Below are 21,444 nucleotides of genomic sequence, written 5' to 3' on the forward strand. Positions count from 1 at the left end.
GGACACATGGCTCCCAGCCCTGGGGCCAGCACCCACCTCGTACTGCACAAACTTGCTGCAGTCGTCTAGCTGCATGTCCTCCTTCCTCGGGGGCGCATCCCGGGTGGCCAGTGCCAGGCAGCGCAGTGTGTCCGAGCCTGAGCTCCAGTCCCGGATCTTGGCCAGAATCTGCTCCCTGGAGGTGGTGTTCAGGGATATCGTGCGGCTCCCCACGCGGACTGAGCTGCAGCGCTCGATCACACTCTCAGGTGCCCCCTGCCGCGTGGGGTAGGGGAGGAGACAAGTCCGTCAGTCAGGACCCCTTCCCTCCCTCCTGCCTAACAGAGGAAATTGAGGCCCAGATACGGGGAAAGGTCACCCAAGGGGGCACACAGCAAGGCACAGACCAGAATCCATTCTTTGGAAGCTCAGAGAGGGAACCAATTAGGCCCCACTGTGAGAAAGCCCAGAGGGAAGGGGGCTCACAAAGGGTGTGACACCGTGTGAAGCCCAGGCAGAGGCACCCTCCCCTCACCAACCTGCAGCTGAGAAGGCCTGCTGCAGCATTTTGGGGGATGGGGTGGGAATGGCAGCCCTCCTGCAGGCCCTGCCTCCCTGCCAGCCTGCTGCTACTGGGATCCCAGTTCTGTGGGGTGCTCGGCAGCGGGACCAGGAACAGAGCCCGGCTGAGGGTGTGTGCGGTGTGGCTCTGGGAAGGTGGTCTTGGGGGTGCCGGGCTACTCAGCGGCCTTGGGGTCTCAACCCAGATCTCGCCCGAGGCCTGGGAAGAACCTCTGAATCCTGCATCAGTGCCTCCTCCCCCTCCTCAAAGGGCACTCCAAATGCTAGGTTTTATCGGCAGCCCAAGCTCCCAGTACAGAAGCTTGTCATTTCCAAAGAGGTTAAAACCCTCCACTGCGCGTGAAGACGTGAACGGGGGTCTGGATGGGAACGTGGGTCTCGGTTTCCAAAACACAAAGCACCAGAGTTGCACACCAACCACCTCAACGCTCCCTATCAGAAGCAAGAGGGTTCCAAGACCTGCCAGCCTGACCTGCTGTTCAGATGGGGAGCCCGAGGCCCACACGGGGGTACGGTGACCGCAAGGTCATGTGGCCAGGCAGTGCCTCTCAGCCCAGAGCTGGGACCCCAGGGCGGGGCAGGCCTCAGCATCTGGCCCTGGCTTTATCTGCCCCACATGGGGATCCCACTCCCAGTTCCCCGTGGCAGGCTGACCACCCTTGTTATGGAGTCGTCGCTTTGACAGAGGGCCTCACACCTCCCCCAGTCTCCCACCGCTGCAGGCTCTGGCTCTCCAGAGGCCCCAGGCTGGTCAGGCAGGCCCACCTTCACAAACATCTTGCTGCCCTGGGCCGCTAGGCCAGGGTGGGTGGGTGTGCAGTACACCGACATGGACTTCCGGTCTCGGGAGAACTCCAGGGTGAACTCCTTCCGCATCAGCTGCTTGATGACCTGCAGGGCCCAGGTGAGTCAGGGCGTGAGGGGCACAGCCAGCAACTCTGGCTCCTTCCTCGCCAGCTGCTCAGCCCCATGAAGAGCCTCTTGCTCCCTGCACGATGTTGTCTACCCTCTTCTGACCCTGGCATTCAAGGCCTCTCTCCCCCTCTCCAGCCCCAGAAATGCCCCGAAGTTGCCATTTCCTGACCACGCTGTGTAATTCCCGACTCGGAGTCCTTGCCCACACTCAGCTTTTCCTCTCTTTTCCCCCTAGACCAGTCTCACTAGGGGTCTGAGGGCCCTTCTCCTCCCAGAAGCCTCCCACCACTTCATTCCCTTCCCTCCCTTCTCCAGATGCCCCAGAAGCCCCAGCCACGCGGCCTGTGGCCGAACCCTCAAGCTGCTCACCGCGTTGCAGGCCCCAGCTCGCTCCACCCGGGACAGGGCCTCCAGGTCCGTGTCAAAAACATTCATCTTCTCTACGAGGCAAGTCAGGGCTGTCTCCGTAGCCTCTCCCACCTTCTCATACACGCCCTTCGCCTAGCGGGGGCCAGGTACAGGGGGTGAGGGTCAGGGCGGCCCCCAGCCTCACCTCCCACTCGCTCCCTGCCCCCTGGAGCTCTCTTTGCCAGTCACCTGTAACGTCCTTTGCGCCAGGCCTGTGGGCCCTTCCCAGCCCAGCTGACCTGACCCTCCCTCCTCCTTTCCCTCCTCCCCTGACATCAATGGCCATGCACCTTTCCTGTCCTCTGAATCGCCCTCTGCTCACACTTCTCAGCTTCCTTCACCAGATTCCTCTTACTAAACCTGCTGTCTGGGCCCTGCTCCTTCCGTCCACCCCCGTCTCCCTGAGGCCTCATATGCCCCTGGCCTCTCCCATCCTTCATGGGCTCATGATGGCCAGTGCCCACCCAGCCCACTGCAACCTCTCTCCTGAGCTCCAAGCCCACACGTACAGCTGCTACCTGTTGGACTCTGTTCCCTGGGGACCCTCAGGCTACCTCTCCCCCTCCCTATTTTGCCACTCCCATGACAGTCCCAGCCAGGACAGCAACTACAAGCTACCCTGACCTCCTCCCTCTTTCACCTAACCAGTCACCAAGTCCCAGGATCTGGGCTCCAAACTCTTTCTCCAACCCATGCCTGCCCCCCTCCCCCTGAAGCACCAGCCAGGACTCAGCTGGCACCGCTCCGGCCTGGATGCCCACAAGGGGCTCCTCGGCTCCGGTCTTGCCCAGTCTGTTCTGTCCTCCACACAGAAGCCTGGGTGATCTTCTGTGAATGCAGATCTGACCATATCACTCTCCTGCTCCAAACCCTTTGCTGTCTGTCTACTGCCCTCATGTGGGCATCAGACTGACTTGGCCAAGCGCCCCCGCCCCAACAGGCAGGAGCGGCCTCCCACATGCTCCAGCCACAGGGAAGAGCATTCAATGCCAGTTTCTGGGCTGTGCCTTCTGCCTTAAACACTTCTTAGTCTTGTCCCCCAAACCTCTTCCCCCAGGCACCCCTGGCCCTTCTGCCCTTTACATTACAGTCCCCCACAGCCCAAGAGCCCCGAGCAGGGTTCCAGAGCCAGTCTGAGGAAGGAGGGGTGGCAGTGTGGAGTGGACAAAGGATGGCAGTGCTCCTGGGGTGTGGCACTCCAACGGGGCAGGACCTCCAATCCTGCGAGCTTTGATACTCTGGGAGTAAGGTCTGCTCTGAGCGCCTGGATACTAGGGAGGTCACGAAGGGGAGCGGGGGCCCACCTCGTTGTAGTCCAGCGCTGAGTCATTGCACAGGGCGCAGATGGTCGCCAGCTCCGCCAGCGCGTCAAACTGCCCGCAGCACACAGGCCACCCCCCCAGCCGCCTGTGGAGCCAGAGCTGTCAGTACGGTGCCCTTGTCCCAGCCCCTGGGCAATGCCCAGCTCTTGGCCCCCAAGAGGCCTCACCAATGACAGCTCTCAGAGCTGTCCTACATAGCTCCGCCCACCAGGAAACCCCGCCCACCGGAGCCCCTCGCCGAGCACTCACACTTCGCCCTCCGGGGCATACGTGGTGCCCGAGATGGTGAACTCGTGCAAACTGCAGGTACCCGCTTCGGCCTCGGCTACCACGAACATCTGCGGAGTGCAGGGGCATGCTCAGGCAGGCCCTCCTCCCTGGGCAGCCAGTCTGACTCAAGCCTGACCCCAGGGTGGTGTCCTGTGGGTCTCCAGAGGAGGTACCGGCCTTCCCTCCCCCAGGATCTTGGAGGTGAAGTGTAAGAGTACTGCGTCCAGGCTGAGGCCGGGCCTCTCTGCCCTGCCCAGGTGTGTCCAGTTCAGGCTTGTCCTTTGCTCTAAACCCACGAGAGATTTATGGCAGATTCTTCAACGTTCTGGGGCAGCTGCCAGCTTGACAGAGCTCTGAGCTGGGACAGGAAGGCTGGGTCCTTGCCCATCTCACTATGTGACCCCTGGCGGAGCACCTAAGCCTCAGTTTCTCCACTGGTAACGTGGAGAAAGTGAGATCAGAGTGCAGCTGCCGCTCCTTGCCCTTCAAGGGAATGAGTTCCTGACCTCCAAGGGAGGAAACCGACATAGCATCCTGAGGCACAGACCCCGTCCCCAGAGAGTGAGCTCCTGCCCGCAGGGCCCAGCCCCTACCTGTGCCCCTGAGGCACAGGGGGCTCACCTCTCCCAGGGCAGCCCATGTCCTCATCTGTCAGCCAGCTCTGCCAGGGAGATAATGCTTGCTTCCTGGAAACTGCCTCACTGCACATTCCCAAGCCAATGGCCAGCCCAGCACCCAGCAGGTGCTCAGTAAACATCCCTTCCATTGCACTTTCCTCCCTGCGCCTGGGGACAGCCCTCCAGCCAGCAGACCCCTGAGAAGTCAAGTTTCTTAACCCATCATCCAGTATGTAAGGCCCCTACGACTTCCCTATACTGTGTTTTTCAAATCTTTATTTCAGAACCCCTAGTAGGACTATTCAAATGAAGTCCTACTAGGGATTCTAGCAGGTCAGGGGCTGCAGGGCAGTAAAGCGTGCTGGTGCCGCCAACCCCATGGCAGCCGCTGATGGGCTTCTGTGGGGGACTAAGGTCTCAGATATAGAGCCTGGGTTTCCCAGGCCCAGTGGGTAGATTATGGGAGCAGGGGTGGGAGAGGAGTGATTGGGGGACCTAGGGAGCGGGAAATCCAAAAGCTTCACCGTCATGCCACCCACTCCTCTACCCCAGGGGCCTGCTGGAGTCTCAGCCAGACTCCCTGATGCATGTGGGCAGCAGCCCAGGATCTGGGATCAAGTGCCAGGAAATGAATAATTCCTGCCTGGGCCCTTCCCAGGTCACTGGAGCTGGCGCATCTGGTGATAGGCGTTGACCACAGAGAGTCACGGTGGTGAAGGATAGAACCTGGGTCCAGTCCCTGGTCCAGAAGATCCCACATGCCGCAGAGCAACTAAGCCTGTGTGCCACAACTACTGAGCCTGTGCTCTAGAGCCTGCAACCCACAATTACTGAGCCCTCGTGCCACAACTACTGAGCCCACGCGCCTAGAGCCCATGCTCTGCAACAACAGAAGCCACAGCAATGAGAAGCCCATGCACCACAGCGAAGAGTAGCCCCCGCTCGCCACAACTAGAGAAAGCCCGCGTGCAGCAACGAAGACCCAACACAGCCAAAAATAAATAAATAAATAAATTTCTAAAAAAAAAAAAAGAAAAAGAAGAAAAAAACGAACCTGGGTCTAGGCCCAGCTTGGATCAGATGCCCAGGCTGTACTTGACCCTCCCCTGTGTCCTTTATGGTTACCTGGCAGGGCTTGAACACCCAAACTTCAGATGGGGAAACTGAGGTTCACAGATGGGCAGTTGCCTGCCAGGACCCTACAGAGTGACCCATGGGTCCTAACGATGCATGTCCAGCCAGGCTTTGCTGCTCTGCCCCATGAGAACCTGGATCTGCTCCCCACCATGGGGCAGCACACAGGTTCTCTCCTCCACCTCTGGCCAAAAAGGAGTCAGGGAGTGGCCCAGAGAGGGAGCCTAGCCTGCCAAACATCACACAGCAATACCCAACCTGGCTGCAGCCACTCACCCGGCAGACCGACATCTGATTGGTGGTGAGTGTGCCCGTCTTATCAGAGCAGATGACCGAGGTGCAGCCCAGGGTCTCCACGGAGGGCAGACTCCGCACGATGGCGTTCTTGCGGGCCATACGCCGTGTGCCCAGTGCCAAGCATGTAGTGATGACAGCCGGGAGGCCCTCAGGGATGGCGGCCACTGCCAGGGCCACGGCAATCTTGAAGTAGTAGACAGCACCTCGGAGCCAAGAGCCGCCGTGGGCCGGATCAGCGAAGTGACCAATGTTAATGACCCACACGGCCACGCAGACCACGGAGACGGCGCGGGACAGCTGCTGCCCAAACTCATCCAGCTTCTGCTGCAGGGGCGTCCGCTCTGGTGCCATGGCCGCCATCTGACTCCGGATCTTACCCAGCTCCGTGTGCAAGCCCGTGGCCACTGCCACACCCATCGCCTTGCCCGATGCGATGTTGGTGCCCTGGCCGAGGGAGGGATAAGGAAAGGGCTGGTTAGCACCCCAACCGGGGCCCAGAACCCCTGATCCCTTCAGGCTGGGGCTAGGGCTCTTATTCCCCTCCTTGGCTTTCTTTTTCTCCATACTTAGTGCTGAGGGATGCCACTATGTAGTCTTGAGTCATTGTCATCGCCATGATAGTGTCAGCTCTATGAAAGCAGGGACTCGGTTCAGTGCCACATCCCCAGTGCCTAGTGTGGGGGGCCTGGCACAGAGGAAGCACCAGCTGATACTGACAGTATGATCAACCAGCACAGCACAGCATCAACCCATCAAAATTCAGCTCATAAACGACCAATACAGCCACACAGGAGTGTGGCTAACCGTGACCTCAGGTAAACAGTCGATAAATATTTACTGAAGAATCCAGAAAATGTGAGCTGAAGTCCATCCATTCCCACGGCCCCAGTAAGATCCCCAAGCCCCGGTGCAAGTGCCGGCCAGCCTTGAGCCTCTGTGTCCTCTGCTGTAAAACGGTCCAACAGAGGCCCGAGACACAGCTGCTCTGAGGAGGCTCATAACTCGGTCCCCTTCAGACAGGTGCACTATGCTGAGGCTGGAGAGAAGGTGGGTTCTGGTAGCCTCAGCGTCCCTTCTGCCCTGAGCCATGCAGCTCCTGCCCCCCCTTACAGGCCCCTCCGCTAAGGAAATGACCTGCAGTTAGCCAGGGCACCCTCCTTAGAAAGCTTCTAGGGACAGCTTCTAATGCCTGAACACGCCCCTTGGCGTCCCCTCCCCACCCAAGGCAGCTTGTCCAAAGCTTCCAGGCACCTAGGCAGGGTGCTCTCCTCAAGAAGAGCTGTGGGTGTATGTCACTTTCTCCATTTCTGTTCACTTCTGGGGAGACTTTAATAACTTAGTGCCCAGGGCCACTGCCAATTGGCCTGACCCCTCCTTGTGGCCTCCGTGGGCAGCCTGTGAGCATCACTGGTTAAGTCCCTCTAAGGCCACAGGGGCTGATCCCTCCCACCAGAGGAGAACCCATCACTCTCCCTGAGAAGAGCTGGGCGGCTTGGAATCTTGCCTTGGGGATCAGTTTTCCTATCTGAGAAATGGACTGTTCTTGATATCCTTCACCATTTTGGCAATGCTTCTCCCTCTAGAGGATTCTGTTGAGGCAAGAGAGGCTCTGCCTCTCTCCAGTTTAAGGCAGGATAAGCCTAGCAGGTAGGAGGAAAAGCTCTGGAATCAGGAGTCTGAGTCCACATCCCAGCTCTGTCACTCGCTGGCTGTGTGACTTTGGGCAACTTACTTAACCTCTCTGTGCCTGCTTCCTTGCTGGAAAATGCAGACAAGAGTACTTATTTCAAAGGCGCTGTGAGGATTAAATAAATTAATACAGGTAAAGGGCTTAGAACAGGGCCAAGCACACAGCCTTAGGTAAACACAGCTATTATTATTACTATAAGTTTGTACATATTCTTAATAACAGATGAGGTTCTTTCCCACAGGGCTTCAGCTGATTAATCTAAATGTTATTATCTTTACCATCACCGTCCAGGCAAAGGCCCCAGGCATCCCAAGCACTTACAGAAAACAGCATGTTCTTCTTGTCCTGGTTCACAGCTCTGGGGTCTGGGATGGCATCCGTGTGCTTGGTCACAGACACAGATTCACCTGGATGCGGAATCAGAAATGAGAAGCCCCACGTGAAGGCGCCTCTGTCCCCTGGCCTAGCCGCCCCTGGCTCCAGCCTCCAGGCCTCACCAGTCAGGATGGACTGGTCCACTCTCAGCGCGGTGGACTTGATCTCGATGAGACGGAGGTCGGCGGGCACTTTGTCTCCCACTGTGGAGGGAGAACAGCTTGGCTGAGGGTGGCTTTGGATGCCACCTCCTGGGAAAGCCAGGAGGGCTCCCAGAAACCAAGGCTGGGGCTGGGAGGCAGAGGCCTGAGCTGTCCCCTGGCCTACAGTCCCCTTATCTGTCCGATGCGGTTTTGGCCAAAGAGCTTTAGAAGACTCCAATAGCTACCCCCTCTGCATATACAGTCAGAAAGAGAAGGATGGGCTCATCTGCGTCACATAATGAAAGGAGGAGGCCCCCAACGCACCTGCCACTTCCACGATGTCTCCGGGGACGATGTCCCGGGCGCGGATCCGCTGCACGCCCTTGCGGTCCGAGCGGATCACCTTGCCCATCTCAGGCTCATACTCCTTCAGGGCCTCAATGGCACTCTCAGCATTGCGTTCCTGCAGAGGCAGGAAGGCTGTCTGTCTCTGCTGGCCCCAGCAGGCCACCCCCTTGGAGTGACACCCTTAGGGCTTGGGATGGATCTGGAAGCAGAAGGACCTGCAGGATTTCCGGACCAAATGGAGGTCACACCTAGCAGCTGGGAGACCCCAGGGCCCAGTCCCACCACCGAGCCTCCCACCTGCCACACGCCCACGATCGCATTGGCCACAAGGATCAGCATGATGACCAGGGGCTCCACGAAGGCAGTTGTGGTCTCCTCACCTTCCTCGAACCAGGCCAGGACCTGCCGGGATCAAAGCTGGTGAGTTTAGGCTAAGCCGTGGGCCAGGGTCTGCTTGCCATTTCCTTTGTATGCAGGGTCTCTGTCTGCTCCCGTTTTGGGGGAAATACCCCTGAGGAGCACCAGACCTAGAGAGGTCTGCTCTCAGAAGGCCTTGGCTTACGAAGTCCAGCCCCTGCAGGTAGTGACCACCAGAGCCCACGTCCCACCCCACCCACTTTCAGGGACGTGGGGCCGTTGTGTGATGGCCAGTAGGAGGCATCGCCACCTGCCTGGCGGTGGTTCTCGGAGCAGGTGTGGTGTGCCCAGACCAGGAGTGGCGGCAGCATCACCTGGGAACTTGTTAGAAATGCAAATCCTTGGTGTCCATCCCAGACCTCCCAAGTCAGAAACTCTGGGGTGGGGCCCAGCAGTCTGTGTTTTAAGCAGCCCAGGTGATCCTGCTGCAGGCTCAAGTTCATGGTTCACAGACCAGAGGACCATGATTCCAGCCAGAGCCCAGGCCTGGAGGCACGAGACCTGGTTCAAGTCCGTTCCCACCTCTTGGCCCAGGTGGGCACTTGTCATCCTCTCCAGGCCTCAGTGTGTCCATCTGTTCCGTGGAGAGGGTACCAGAACCCTTTTGGCTCAGCTGTTTTGGGCACATGCCTGGACAGACTTTTTTAAGAGTCCTCCGTTTCCAAGGAACAGTGAGTGGCCAGGGGGGTCAGACACAGCTGGCTGGGCCCCTCCTGGCTGGAGGGGCCTGGGGCAGGAGTCACATGCACCCCCGGGGCTCCATTCCCTGCATGACCGTTGGGTCTCTGCTGCTCAGCCACTGGTGTTCCCCTTCCCCACCGCTCCACTCTGGCCCCGTGGCCCTGCAGGTGCAGAAGGAGCCTGGGCAGGGCGGATGGGGGACAGCCGCAAGGAGCAGCATCCACGAGGAGGCTGCAGGAGGTTAAGGCCCGAAGTCTGTCTGAGGAGCTCTGCAAGTCACAGAATGGGCTCACAGCCAGGGGGATTTCGCCCCCCAGGGACATTTGGCAACATCTGTAGGCTTGATTGTTACAAGTGGGGAGTGCTACTGGCATCTGGTGGGCAGGGGCCAGGGACGCTGCTAAAAATTCTACAGTGCACAGGACAGCTCCCACCACCAAGAATCATCTGGTCCAAGAGGTCAGCAGGGCCGATGCTGAGAAACCCTGCGCTAAGGCAAGGAGGGGCGGGGTCAGACCTGTGCCTCTGTGAGCTCACTCTGCCAGCCAGGGGACAGGTGGGAGCCGCGAGTCCAGTGCGCGGGGCTGCGAGGGTGTGGGCAAGGGCAGGGGGCAGGCAGGGGCCCAGGGATGCCCACAGCTGAGAGGACAGCCCTGTGGCCCAGAGCCTGGGCCTCTGAGCACTGCCCTGACCTGGTCTCCCTCCCGGGTTGCCCGATGCCATGAAATGGGGGCCCTACTTACGAAGGAGACCAGGGCCGCCAGCAGCAGGATGCGCACCAGGAGGTCCTCAAACTGCTCCAGCACCAGCTCCCACAGGGACTTCCCTGGGGACAGGAGTGCCGCATGAGGCCTGGGCCCCTGACCGACTGACCTGCTTCCATGCAGAGCTGGGGCGGCCTCAGGACCACCTGGCCCACTCCCTCCCTACCACTTGAAAAGGGAGAGCCCAGAGGCCCTGAGAAGCACAGATGGGCAATGCAGTGGGGTGGGGTGGGGTGGGGTGGGGGTGGGGTGTTGCTCAGCAAGGCCCCACCCAGCCGGGGGTGGGGGGAGGACACAGCCTGACAGTGAACGGCCCACGATGGTGTCTGGTGGCCTCATAGGCCGCCCTGGCCCAAGGCTCACCTTCCTCGGTCGGGAGCTCTGCAGGATCCAGGCAGCCACAGGAGCCATGGGGAGACAAGAAATGACTGGGTTATAGAGTGGAGTCTGAGCAGCCCCTGCCCATGTGCCCACCGGGACCTCCACGATGGGCAGGACACATCACCCCAGTTCTCTGAGATCACAGAACGGATGGTTTGAGCCCAGATGCTTCCACCCCCAACCCTCACCTCACTCTGTTTGAGGAAGGTCTGGTGTGGCCTGGCTCACCCTGGGACAAGACGGGAGCCAGGAGCGGCCTCATAGACACTCCCCCATTGCACAGAGGGGTAACTGAGGCCTGGAGAAGAGACGGGACCCCTGAGGTCACATAGGGAGTTGGTAGTTCTCACAGCTCCCTGCACTCTGCTCTTTCTCAGATGCCCACCTGGTCCCGTTCAATGTCCCCCACCCATGGCAGGGTAGCCCTTCCCTCAAATTGAGAACATCGGCTCAGGCCACCTCTGACACACCTGCTTCTCCAGGACCACAGGGGCAAGGCCCACAGCACTGCTGTCCCTCTGAGCCTCACCCCATCCCAGGCTCCCCCTGAGCACGACCCCAGCAGCCAGCATCCCGGACACTGAGAAACCCACCGCAGTTCAGTTCCTAGAGGCTGAGTCTCAGCTTGTCCCCTCCCAGGCCCTCCACTCCAGGCAAGCTCAGTGAGGACCCAGCCAGCATGCCCAGGCCAGACCACAGAACATTTTGAAGAACCATGTTTCCAAACACCACCAGGACCTGCTGTCACTTTACGGGCTCCACTTTTATCTCCTGTTTCCCGAAGCACCTATGTTACAGGTGGAGCTGGCTGCCCCAGTACCTGAAGTCTTGGAATCTTCCCAACAGCCTAAAGGGGAGGCAGGTGGGAATTCCGACCCCGTTTTGCAGGTGCAAGAGTGAGGTCCAGCGTGGATTCGTGGCTTGAACAAGGTCACACAGCCAGCAAGGGTATCTGTGGGTCTGTGGAAAGGGGCCCTGGACGGGCTTCTCCCTCCTCCTGCCAAGCTCGGGACCTGCCCACAGCTGTCTGAGGCCCCTCCCAGATCAAGCCTAACTGAGTCTTGCCTCCTCTTGTCTACACCCCCAGCCCCACCCCGGGTCGCTTGGGAGCTTGTTAGCATGCAGAATCCGAGCCCCACCCCAGGCTGACTCTCCCTCTCTCCTCCTCCCTGACATGGGTCCTTGCCTCTGTCCACCTGCTTTCGGCTCGGGCACCTGCCAGCATTTCTTCCCATGGGCACCTCTCCCCTGACCATCTGCTTCAAAGGTCTGGGGTCTGCACCTGGCAGCTGAACCATGGGGAGTAATAAGCAGCCCACTGGGCTGCAGGAATCCAGGAGGAAAACATGTAACCTAAAAATACACTTTCTAGCATTTTCTCCAAAGTCCTATTTTAGGCAATGGCTGACATTTTCCGTGGAAAATGTAATCTCCAGTGTCCTGCGTTGAGATTAAAATCAAACAGACTTTTTCCTTCTGATCTATTTAGCTGAGGCGAACAGGAAAGGCGGGGGAGGCCCAGGCCTGGTTTCTGGGCCGATTCTCCAATGGAGCAGCGCCCTTTAGAGGTCATCTCGGCCATGCCCCAGCCTCATGGCACACATCAGTCTGCTTCTGCCATGCTCGACCCAGGAGATTCCTCAACCCCTCACCTCTGCAGGTGTCTTCAGGGTTCCTGACCTAAGGGAGAGTGTATCCGTTAAGTCTCACCTGAATCCCTCCTGCTGTCTCCCTGACCCCTCCCTCTATTTGGCATGTAGCCCCTTGACCACCATATTCCTCAGGGCTTTTTTTCTGGGTAAGAGTGAGGCCCGGGGTTGAGAATCATGTTATTGGACACACATACCAGCTCTAGTTCCCCTGCAAGCTGCCCTCTGCCTGCAGGTCTCACCAGTTCTCCTTTCTCTCCCCTTCCACCTGGATCTCCCCTTCTGCTGACCCACAGCTCGATCCAGGGTCCACTCTTGGTGGTGGTCATCATGCTGTTCCCCAAATACTTCTCATTCTCCCCACCTTGTGGGCACACAGTAGGACTGCACGTCCCAGCTTCCTGTGTGAGTGGCAAAAAGAAGGATGTATATTCGGGCTGGAATGTTGAACTGCTGGAGAAGGGCGCCGTCCGATGGAAAATTTCTGTGATGATGGAAGAGTCCTATAGCCACACTGTCTGATATGGTAGCCACCAGCCACATGTAGCAACTGAGCACTGGGAATGTAGCTAGTGTGACTAAGTAGCCACATTTTATTTATTTTTGCCACACCTTGAGGTTTGCAGGATCTTAGTTCTCTGACCAGGGATTGAACCCAGGCCCCCAGCAGCAGAAGCACGGAGTTCTAACCACTGGACCACCAGGGAATTCCCTACATTTTAAATTATACTTAATTTTTATTCATTTAAACTCAATCAGCCACACAAGGTTAGTGGCTGCCCTATTGGACAGCACAGTCTGGACTTCTTTGACCCTCTGCTACAGCAACCAGCACCTGTGCAACGGTATCTGCTTTGTGAACCTGAGTCACAGAGTCGGGAGACACCGAGCCCCCAGATGGGCTGCACTGAGGTACATATATACAGTGTGAGCAAGAAATGACCTGGATTGTTTCAAGCCACTGAGATCTGAGGGTTGTTACTGCAACATAACCTAGCCGATCCTGACCGACGCCCCCTTCTCCCCAGACCTAGCCTCTACCGCAAGGCTCCCCTTTCACCCCCATCCGCTGCCCCTGGGGGAGGCTCAGCCAGCCATGAGGTCACCACAGATGTCCTGCCCATCCCTGAATGAGGGCCATCCCTGCTCATGTAATGCACATGCTTCCAGTCATGTCTGAGTAGCTGGCTCCCCGTGGGGCCCTGAGCCTCATTTGGAAGACGGAGTACCCACCCCCACCCAGAAGGGCTGCTGTGAGGATCAGCATTAGTATCATTAATATTAATAAGTCACATTTATTGAGCACCTACTATATACCGAGCAGTGTGCCAGGTGCTTTACCTACTTCATCTCCGGAGATAAACGGGAGGGCATTGTGTGCCCAGCACGTGAGAAGGTGCTCCACAGACAGAATAATCACTTCCTCATGTGCATTACTCTCTTGTGATTCTCAAATAACCTGGGAAGGAGGATACAATTATCATTCCCATTTTACAGAGTAGAAGTACAGAGAGGTTGAGTGACTAGTTCATGGTCACACAGCTGGGAAGTGGCAGGGAAGCGTCTTGAGCTCAAATCCCTACTCTGGACCTCCTGCACTCATGCCTAGGCTGTCCTGCCTTCCCACCTCAGTGGTCCCCCTGTCTCCCCACAGCCAAGGTCACCTGAAAGAACGTAATATCCCATGTCCTGATTGTTGGGCTGGATGCCCTCATCCCATCAATCGGTTCATCCTTCTATTGTGACCCTAGAGCCATCAGCCCAATCATCCCGGCCCAAAGGCTCTTCCTCACAAAACAGGTGGTGTTTTGGGGGTTACTAGACCGTATCTGCTCAGGCCTGATCTGCTTCAAACTGCAATCCTGCCAAGACTCTGAACAACCCAGTTCTCCCCTCACATGAATTAGTTCCAGGGCCACGGTGGGGGATCCAGGGGCTAGGAGAGCACCTCCTCCCCTTCCTAGGCATCCCTGGAAGATGCTGGTTCCCCCTTGCCACCTCCAGGTTGCATTTGGTGGGGCTGAGCCAGTTCCCCTTGAAATGATGGCATTGGGCCCTCAGCAGCACCAGATGCCCCATTTGTTAAGTGAGGAGAATGCCCTGGCCCTGCCCACCTCTTGGTGCCATCTGCCAGGCTGCACGGGCCAAGTCAGTAACAGGAGGTGCTGCCCCTCCCAGACCCCAGCTGGGCCAGCCTGGGGGCATATGAGCCCCCACTATTCTTGTCTGGACCTGTCACATGGTGGCTTCTCCTGGCCGAACCCTGCTCTGGGTCACCATTGCCAGACTGAACCAGTCCATGTCCACAGATGCCCGATGTGGAGCTGGCCTGGAAGGGCCTGGGATGTGATCAGAGAAACTCTGCAGCTTAGAGCAGACAGCCTGGTCCAGAGGGCTGGGGTTCAAATCCTATGTCTTGGTAGTTCTGTGGCCACAGGCAAGTCACTCTAACCCTGGCTGTGCTTCAGTTTCTGCATCTGGAAAATGGGGATAATAATAGTAACTACCTCATAAGGTTGCTGTGAAGATGAAATGATGTAATATGTATGAAGAACTTAGACTAATGCATAGCATATGGTGAATGCTCAGTAAACATCAGCCATAACAACAGTTAAGAGGATGGAAGCTCCAGTGTCCCTAGCACCTGGGACAGCGCCTGGCACACAGTAGGTGCTCAATAAAACTCTGTGAATGAATGAATGACCCTGCCCCGCTCACAGACCTTCAGTGACTCTCCTGGACCTACAGGATAAAGACCAACCTTAACAGGGCCTTCAAGGTCTTCCTGGATTTGCCCCAACCCACCCTTCCAGAATCACTCTCATAGCTTAGACATCCGTCCCTCCCTCTGTCAGCCAAGTGAGATGCCTCAGGATTGCTACCACATCCCCTGGTTTTGCTAAAGCTTTCCCCCCTCCAAGATTTTGTTTCGCCATTTTTTCTGTGCAGGGTACCTCCCCATTTCCTCATCTGAATCTCCAGGAAGTCTTCCCAGAAAAGCTTTGCTCTCAAGGGTCATCAATGTTGCCTTCTGCTTCCCACCCCGGAGCACCCCCAGGGCAGGCAGGGGCTGAGTCATCCCTGGGTCCACACAGAGCCTCACTGAATTGTTTATTCGGTTGCCCCATGGTTCAGCCCTGGACCCTGGGCTCACAGCCCAGAGCCCAGGAGAAGGGGGGTGCGGGGCCAGGGCTGCCCCCAGGCTCCACACACCACCTGCTCCCCTAATCCCCCCTTGACTCCTTCCTTCTCACAACAATGGAAACTGGTATTTCAGCTTCTAAGTGTTGGTTCCAGTTGGGAGAGGCGAGTGCTCACCAAGGTCTTCCTCAAAGGCAAACTTACAGAGCAATTAAATCCTCACTCACAAAGCCAGGGAGAGACCTTGGTTGGCAGACGCCACCCCGCCCACCTGGCCTGCCACGGTCTCCAGGCCCCACCTGGAGTGGATAACCTCTGCCCCGGTGCAGCCTTACTGGCTGACCAGGCCCAGAGGCGAAGTGTTTGCTGGGCGTCCTCGGAGCTGTGCGCAGACCCAGCCCCGCCTCAGGGAGCTCCTGGTGCAAGGGCTTGGGGTTCTGCAGGGGCGGGGCTGGTGCTGTTCCTGAGAGGGGGTACTAAGGCTGCCCAACAAGGGTGTGAGAATGGGGGAGAAGCCTGAAATACCCGCCTCAGATCCGAGTCAGTTCACATCTGCAAGGCCCTTGGGGGATCTCAGGGGCCTGTCTCTGCCCTACTGACAACACTGGGGCCAAGGAAGCGGGTACCTGGGCTGAGGGCAGGAGATAAGGTCACAGCAGAGACCCCACCGGCAGGAATCTAAATCCAGACTATCCCTCCCACCTGGCACCCCTGGAGCTCTGGTACCCACTGTACAGATGGGCAGGCTGAGGCCCAGGAAGGCAGGCTCCAGCCCCTGTCACAGCCCCTCCCCCAGCTCCCCTAAACAGAGACACTGCCCCTCCCCCGCAGAGACTTCCTGGGACCTCGCCTGACTCCCACATCAGTGGGCTCTGGGGTGGGGGTGGCTTAGGTGTTGCCCCGCCCATTTGGGGGGACACCCCCAACCCAGTCCTGCCTCCTGCCTAGGCTCACGTCCAGCAGGGGTGATAGGCAGCCCATCCACGGACATGAGGAGATCAGATGGCTCCTGCATATATGAAAAAATGCCCAACATGACTGGCAAACAGAGAAATGCAAAGTAAGACTATGAGAGGCCACTCTTCTATGAGATTGGCGTCCAATAACACACTGTGCTGGTGAGGTGGTAGCGAAATGGGCAGGTCAACTGGTGCAACTTTATGGAGAACAATTTAGCAACAGCAGTCAAAATTTAAAATACACACACCCTTTGACCCAGCAATTCCCCCTCTAGTAATTTATCCTTTGGAGATAGTCACAGTGTGTGAAATGACATGGGGACAACGATGTCCCTAATAACGTCTGTGTGATAACAGAGGCTTTGAACAACCCCAGAGCCCATCAAAAGCTCGGGTGAAGAAGTGCTGGAACAGCCACATGCTGAAACTCTGAGTGGCCACTAGGAAGCCCAAGGATGCTCCACGTGGAACCACCTGCAAGAGTGACTCGGTCACGTGGAAATCAGGGGCAAAACAGCCCTCAAAATCCACTTCCTTTCATGTAAAAAAGATCATCGATCACAGACCCAGAAGTGTGTGTGCACAGAGTATCCTGGGAAGGAGACACTGGGGTGGCTGGGAATGGGTGACTGGGGACAGGGCTGGGGAGAATTTACTATATACCTTTTGTACATTTTGAATGTGGTACTGTGTGTACATTTTTATTCAAAAAAATAAGTTGAAGGGATGTAGAAAGGCCCCTCCGAGAAAGCTGAGTCCTGGGCACTGCTGGGGTCTGCAGAGAAAGGCGGCTCACAAGAGGCCAGGAGCCTCCCACTTTCTGCCCTGTTGGGGCCTCAGAGGACATGGCTACTTGCTGGGGTTGGGACAGATGCGGGGGAGGGAGGTGCGACTCCCAGTACACTCACTGACTGAGGCCCCTCCCCCAGCTCTGAGGAGCAGGGAGGGAGGATCCCCGGCCCCTGCTTCCCCTCTTCCTGTGCTGGCAGAAATTGTGAACTTCAAGACTTAAGCAAATGACTTCCTTGTGGTTTCCAGCCTAACGACCTTGCAGGTGCATAGACTCCTGGGGTGGGGGAGGACACTAGTCCCTGGGGTGTTCCCTCCACCTGCAGGTCCCGCCCCCTCCACCCTATTTCTGGCCCAGAGCCAGGCCCAGCTCCTTCTGCCACAAGAAGGGATGGCTTGGTGTACGCAAACACTCACAAATGTCTGGCATGGGTCCTATCGTAGCCTCACTTATGATGAGCATAGAGGCACCGAGAGGCAAAGCAGTATATCCAGGATTGCACAGCTATGAAAGGGCAGAGCTAGGGCTCAAAACCCTGTCAGCCTCATCCCAGAGGCTGCGTGGGTAGAGACCGCGGGACACCCACGCCTCCTCCTCAGGCCGGGGCTCTGCTGCAGGAGCATGAGCCAGGAAGGGGAAGCCGGCTCCCTTCTCCTCACCTGATGACTTCCAGAGCTCTGGAATGCTTCCCGAGGAAAAAACCCTTGGGGTCTCCGCGGGGGCCGGGGGCAAGGCTGTACTAGCTCCTGTCTAGCTGACCCCAGCTCCTAGCACAGGCCCCAACACCAGGGTCCCAGAGTCTGCAGAACGGATGACTCCCTTGAACAGACAGGGGAACTGAGGCCCAGAGAGGGGCAGGCACCCAGTACCAGCTCTACCACTTACTGTGTGACCTTGGGTAAGCTGTCTAACCTCCTGGTGCCTCAGTTACCTCCTCTGTAAAATGGGGATGACAACAGTTGTTTTCATAGAGTTGTTTTGAGGAAGGAATGAGACAAGAGATGAAAAGTGCTATAAGACCAATGCCTGGCACGTAGTATCAATAGGTAGTCAGCGAACATGAGCTTTCATTTTTACTACCATCGAAGCACAGAGGAACCAGAGGAGCCCAGGAATAGCCCCCTAACTTTTCCTACCACCCTCCCCAAAATGCACATCCACCTCTCTGTACCTACACACTGCACCAACATCCTTATTCATCACCCCACACAGATGCTCAGCCGCCAGGGCACCCCCAAATCCTCTCACCTAGAGAAAACAACATGGGGGGAACTAGAGGCTCCCTCCTTCCCAGCCAGCTTCCCCTCCTCATGAAGACATGGGGGCCAGAAAGGAGAAGGGTGTTGGCTAGAGTAACGCAGGGCAACATCTGTGTGATTCTGGAGGCAGAACCAAGGGCTGGATCTCCAGCTTCCCTTGGGAATCAGGACTCCTAAGCTGGAGGCCACAGCAGCACAGAGGAGGCGGTGGAACCCCAGACCTGCTGCCCCGACCCCCAGCCCCACCCATGGGCTGGGGGACCAGCCCTGATGCCCTGCGCTCCTGCAGCGAGGACACCCTCCCTGCCAAGTCACTAGTAGGGGATATTAAATAATATTTATCTCCCTAGTTCCGCCCACAGCTCAACTAAATATAGCAACTAATTTTTTCGAAAAAGGATTTCTGCTCCAGAAAGATAATATTTATATAAGAGGTGGTTGTCATAAACCAATACAAAACCCAAAGCTCCCTTTCTGACAGCTCTTCGTAATTTTCAAGCCAGCCCTGAGCAGTGAGACACACAGGCCAGAGAACCTTCCTTCTGGCTGGCGGGGAATCCTGAAAGGGTGAGGCCCCAAGTTCTGAAAGGGCGTGGGTCCAGGCTGCACTCTGGGGATGGGGGCGACACTTCTCTCTGGACCCCTAACACTCTGCCCCGTGCCCTGGGGTGGACCAAAGGGGTGGCAAGTCCTGCCTGCAAGCGACCTGGGGAGGGGCCTCTACACCTTCTACCATCCCTGGGTCATATCTGGACAGCTGGCACTTGCCGTGCTTTTTGGCAGGTGGAGAATCCCACACTCCTTTGAACATGAGGAAGAACGATACCTTTCCCTCCCAAACAGCAACAGCATGAAGGCTCCCTCCTTGCCCAGAGATGGGCGGGCGTGGCTCCAGGTCACCCAGGAAGGAAAGGCCTCCCCAGGCAACTCCCTGAGTGAGGCCTTGAACCTGCCACCCCCAAGGAGGTGGGTCTCCCGCCTCAGCAGTTCAAAGCCCCCACCGACTCCGCCAGCCACATCCGCCTGGGGTTGCAGAAAGAGGAAGACCTGGGGGTGGGGTCACCAAGCCTGCCAGCTGACAAGCTGCACCTTCTGGGCGTTTTACTGAGCCCTCGGGGGAGACCCTCGGGGTCAGCTAGGAGGCTGAGCCTCAGAGTCCCCGGCTGGTCCCTCGCCGGCCGACCCCGGTATGTGCACCTGCACGATTCCGGCGGACTGCGGCGGCGCGGGGATGCAGCGCTGAGCGCCGATGGGGGTGGGCGAGGGCCTGCAGGAGTGGACTGGGACGCGGGTGGAGGTGGGAAGCCCGGAAGAGCCGCACGGGTCCCTGGGCCCGGAGGGAGGAGAGCGGGGCAGGGGAGCCAGGCGTCTGGTCTCCGAACCCGGAACCCGCACCCCCACTTCCCCTGCGAAGGTACCGCGCAGCCCCGCCGGGAGCCCCAAGGGCATCTGCAGAGGTTTCCTGAGCCCTCGCTTCCTGCCCGCCCGCCCGCCCGCGGGGGCCGATGGCTGGGAGGGGAGTGTACCTCTCCGCAGCCGCGGTGCCGGGGGCGATACGGAGACCGCGGCGCACGCGGCCCCGGTTGCCCCCGCGTGGCCTGCGCTCTCACCGTTAGGGCCGTAGCGCTCCCGCGCGCCGGTCACCTGCTCCGGGCTCAGGCCGCCCTCGGCAGTCACCGAGAAGCGGCGCAGCACGTCGGCGGCCGGGAGCAGGTGCGCCTGCGCCTCCGCCTCCTCCATGCCGCCCCCACGGCAGTCTGCGCCGTCGGCACAGTCGGGGCCGCCTCTCTGCAGGGCTACTGAGCGGGGCGCGGGGGGCTCGGGCCCCGACGGGCGCCGCGCGAGGCCAGGACCGCGCTGGGACCTTCCCCGACGGCAGTGGCGGCAGCGGCCGCGGCCCGCGCCAGAATGCTGCGCCCAGGGCTCCCTCCCAGGGGCGGGGCGGCCTGGGGCCCGCCCCCGCACTCACACCCCTTCCGGCCGCCCTCGGAGCCCTCCGCCCCGCCCCCGCAGGACCCCGAGGCGCGGAGGCTTAGCTGCCCGCCCATTCTGCAGAAGCGGGAACTGAGGCCGCCCACGCGGAACGCGCTGAGCTTGGGGGAGACGAGGGAGCGTGGTCCGGAAGAGCCTCGACCACTGTCCACAGAGCTGGAAGGGGGAGGCAGGTCAGAGAACTGGGAGGGCTGCTGAGCACGTGTCTCTGAGATGCCTTCTTTTGAGCCCTCTTGGGTCCTGGGAGGTTGCAAAACGGGGATGTCCATAGAGGGGCTTCCTACCCCCTACTCGAATTCTGCAAAGTATGACCCTGGGTCTAGAGGGAACCCAAAAGCCTGTGAATAAGCATGACTCCTCTGGAGATTACTTGATGTTTTCTTCTTCTGATGTTTATGCTTGCTTTATTGTTTTCATAAAGTCCAGCGATGAGCAGTTATTCCTCACACAATCAGAACCTCTAACAATGACCCAGTATATAAGAAAGTAAACCAGTCTTGCTACCTTAGACTCACACCTTCACCCCAGCAGGAAATGTAACTGCCAGGTGGGATGAGGGTTCCCTGGAGAAGTCTGAGGGTGTGGGGGGGAGGCCTCTGACCAGGCCCCCAGGGAGAGTGACCCTGGTGCAGGGCAGAGGAGGGAAGAGGAACCCCTACTCCGGTGCTCCCTGAGATCCAGTCTGTTCAGGGATACCAGGAGGAGGGCTGCAGGTCAGGGAAGCAAACTGTGGGAAGGCAGAAACCACTCACCGCGCCAAAGGGAAGAGCAAAAAAGAGCAATCTGCTTGCGCCCCTCCAGCTTGAGAGACCCAGCCAGTCTCACCCCACCCACCATCATACCCCTACTGGTGGCCTCTGCTGCCCAGAGCTCTGGGATCCACCTTGCTGGCACAAGGTCAGAGATTCCAGGACTGAGCCCACTCAGCTGGCTGTTCAAACCTCAAACCCTATAGTGCCTCTGCAAACAGAAAGCCTTCAGGGAGACTGCAACTGCACACACACAAGCCCCAGCTTCCAGCCTGGCTCCCCCCCTGCTGACCCCTACCCAGTGTCCCCCCAGTTCCTGATCTCTTCCTCCCAGGATGGGGCCATGGTCCTGCTCCTCTCTCTCCCCTTTGCCATTACTCCTTGAATATAGAGAGATTGAGTGAGGACTAGCTGGCGGAACGGTCCAGTGCTTTGCTGCTTTTGACAGGTCACCCAGACTGACTCCAGGGGCATCAGCTGGGGCTCAGCCTACTGCCGTTGAGGTAGGGGAATGCTGGTTTTCTGTCTGTGGCTTCATGCAGCCCGATATTTTAGATCTCAAGTCCAATATTCCCTGTGTTT

At 58.2% G+C, this 21,444-nt stretch overlaps 1 protein-coding gene across 1 annotated transcript in view; it reads right to left on the reverse strand.

The window, feature by feature from the left end:
• The window catches only part of ATP2A3 (ATPase sarcoplasmic/endoplasmic reticulum Ca2+ transporting 3), a 33,311-nt gene extending 13,304 nt beyond the window's left edge, over positions 1–20,007 (reverse strand). The window contains exons 1-13 of the mRNA XM_059998427.1: positions 19,732–20,007; positions 10,306–10,323; positions 9,922–10,004; positions 8,378–8,482; positions 8,057–8,195; positions 7,712–7,792; positions 7,536–7,621; positions 5,504–5,968; positions 3,456–3,544; positions 3,189–3,291; positions 1,846–1,977; positions 1,327–1,452; positions 37–255 (exon numbers count right to left, since the gene is read on the reverse strand). Of these exons, the coding sequence (XP_059854410.1) occupies positions 37–255; positions 1,327–1,452; positions 1,846–1,977; positions 3,189–3,291; positions 3,456–3,544; positions 5,504–5,968; positions 7,536–7,621; positions 7,712–7,792; positions 8,057–8,195; positions 8,378–8,482; positions 9,922–10,004; positions 10,306–10,323; positions 19,732–19,861 (1,776 nt within the window). The 5' untranslated portion in view covers positions 19,862–20,007. The remainder of the gene's footprint in view (positions 1–36; positions 256–1,326; positions 1,453–1,845; positions 1,978–3,188; positions 3,292–3,455; positions 3,545–5,503; positions 5,969–7,535; positions 7,622–7,711; positions 7,793–8,056; positions 8,196–8,377; positions 8,483–9,921; positions 10,005–10,305; positions 10,324–19,731) is intronic.
• Between the last annotated feature and the right edge of the window lie 1,437 nt (positions 20,008–21,444).

This window comes from Delphinus delphis, chromosome 19 (assembly GCF_949987515.2).
Source record: "Delphinus delphis chromosome 19, mDelDel1.2, whole genome shotgun sequence".
NCBI classification, from domain to species: Eukaryota; Metazoa; Chordata; class Mammalia; order Artiodactyla; family Delphinidae; genus Delphinus; species Delphinus delphis.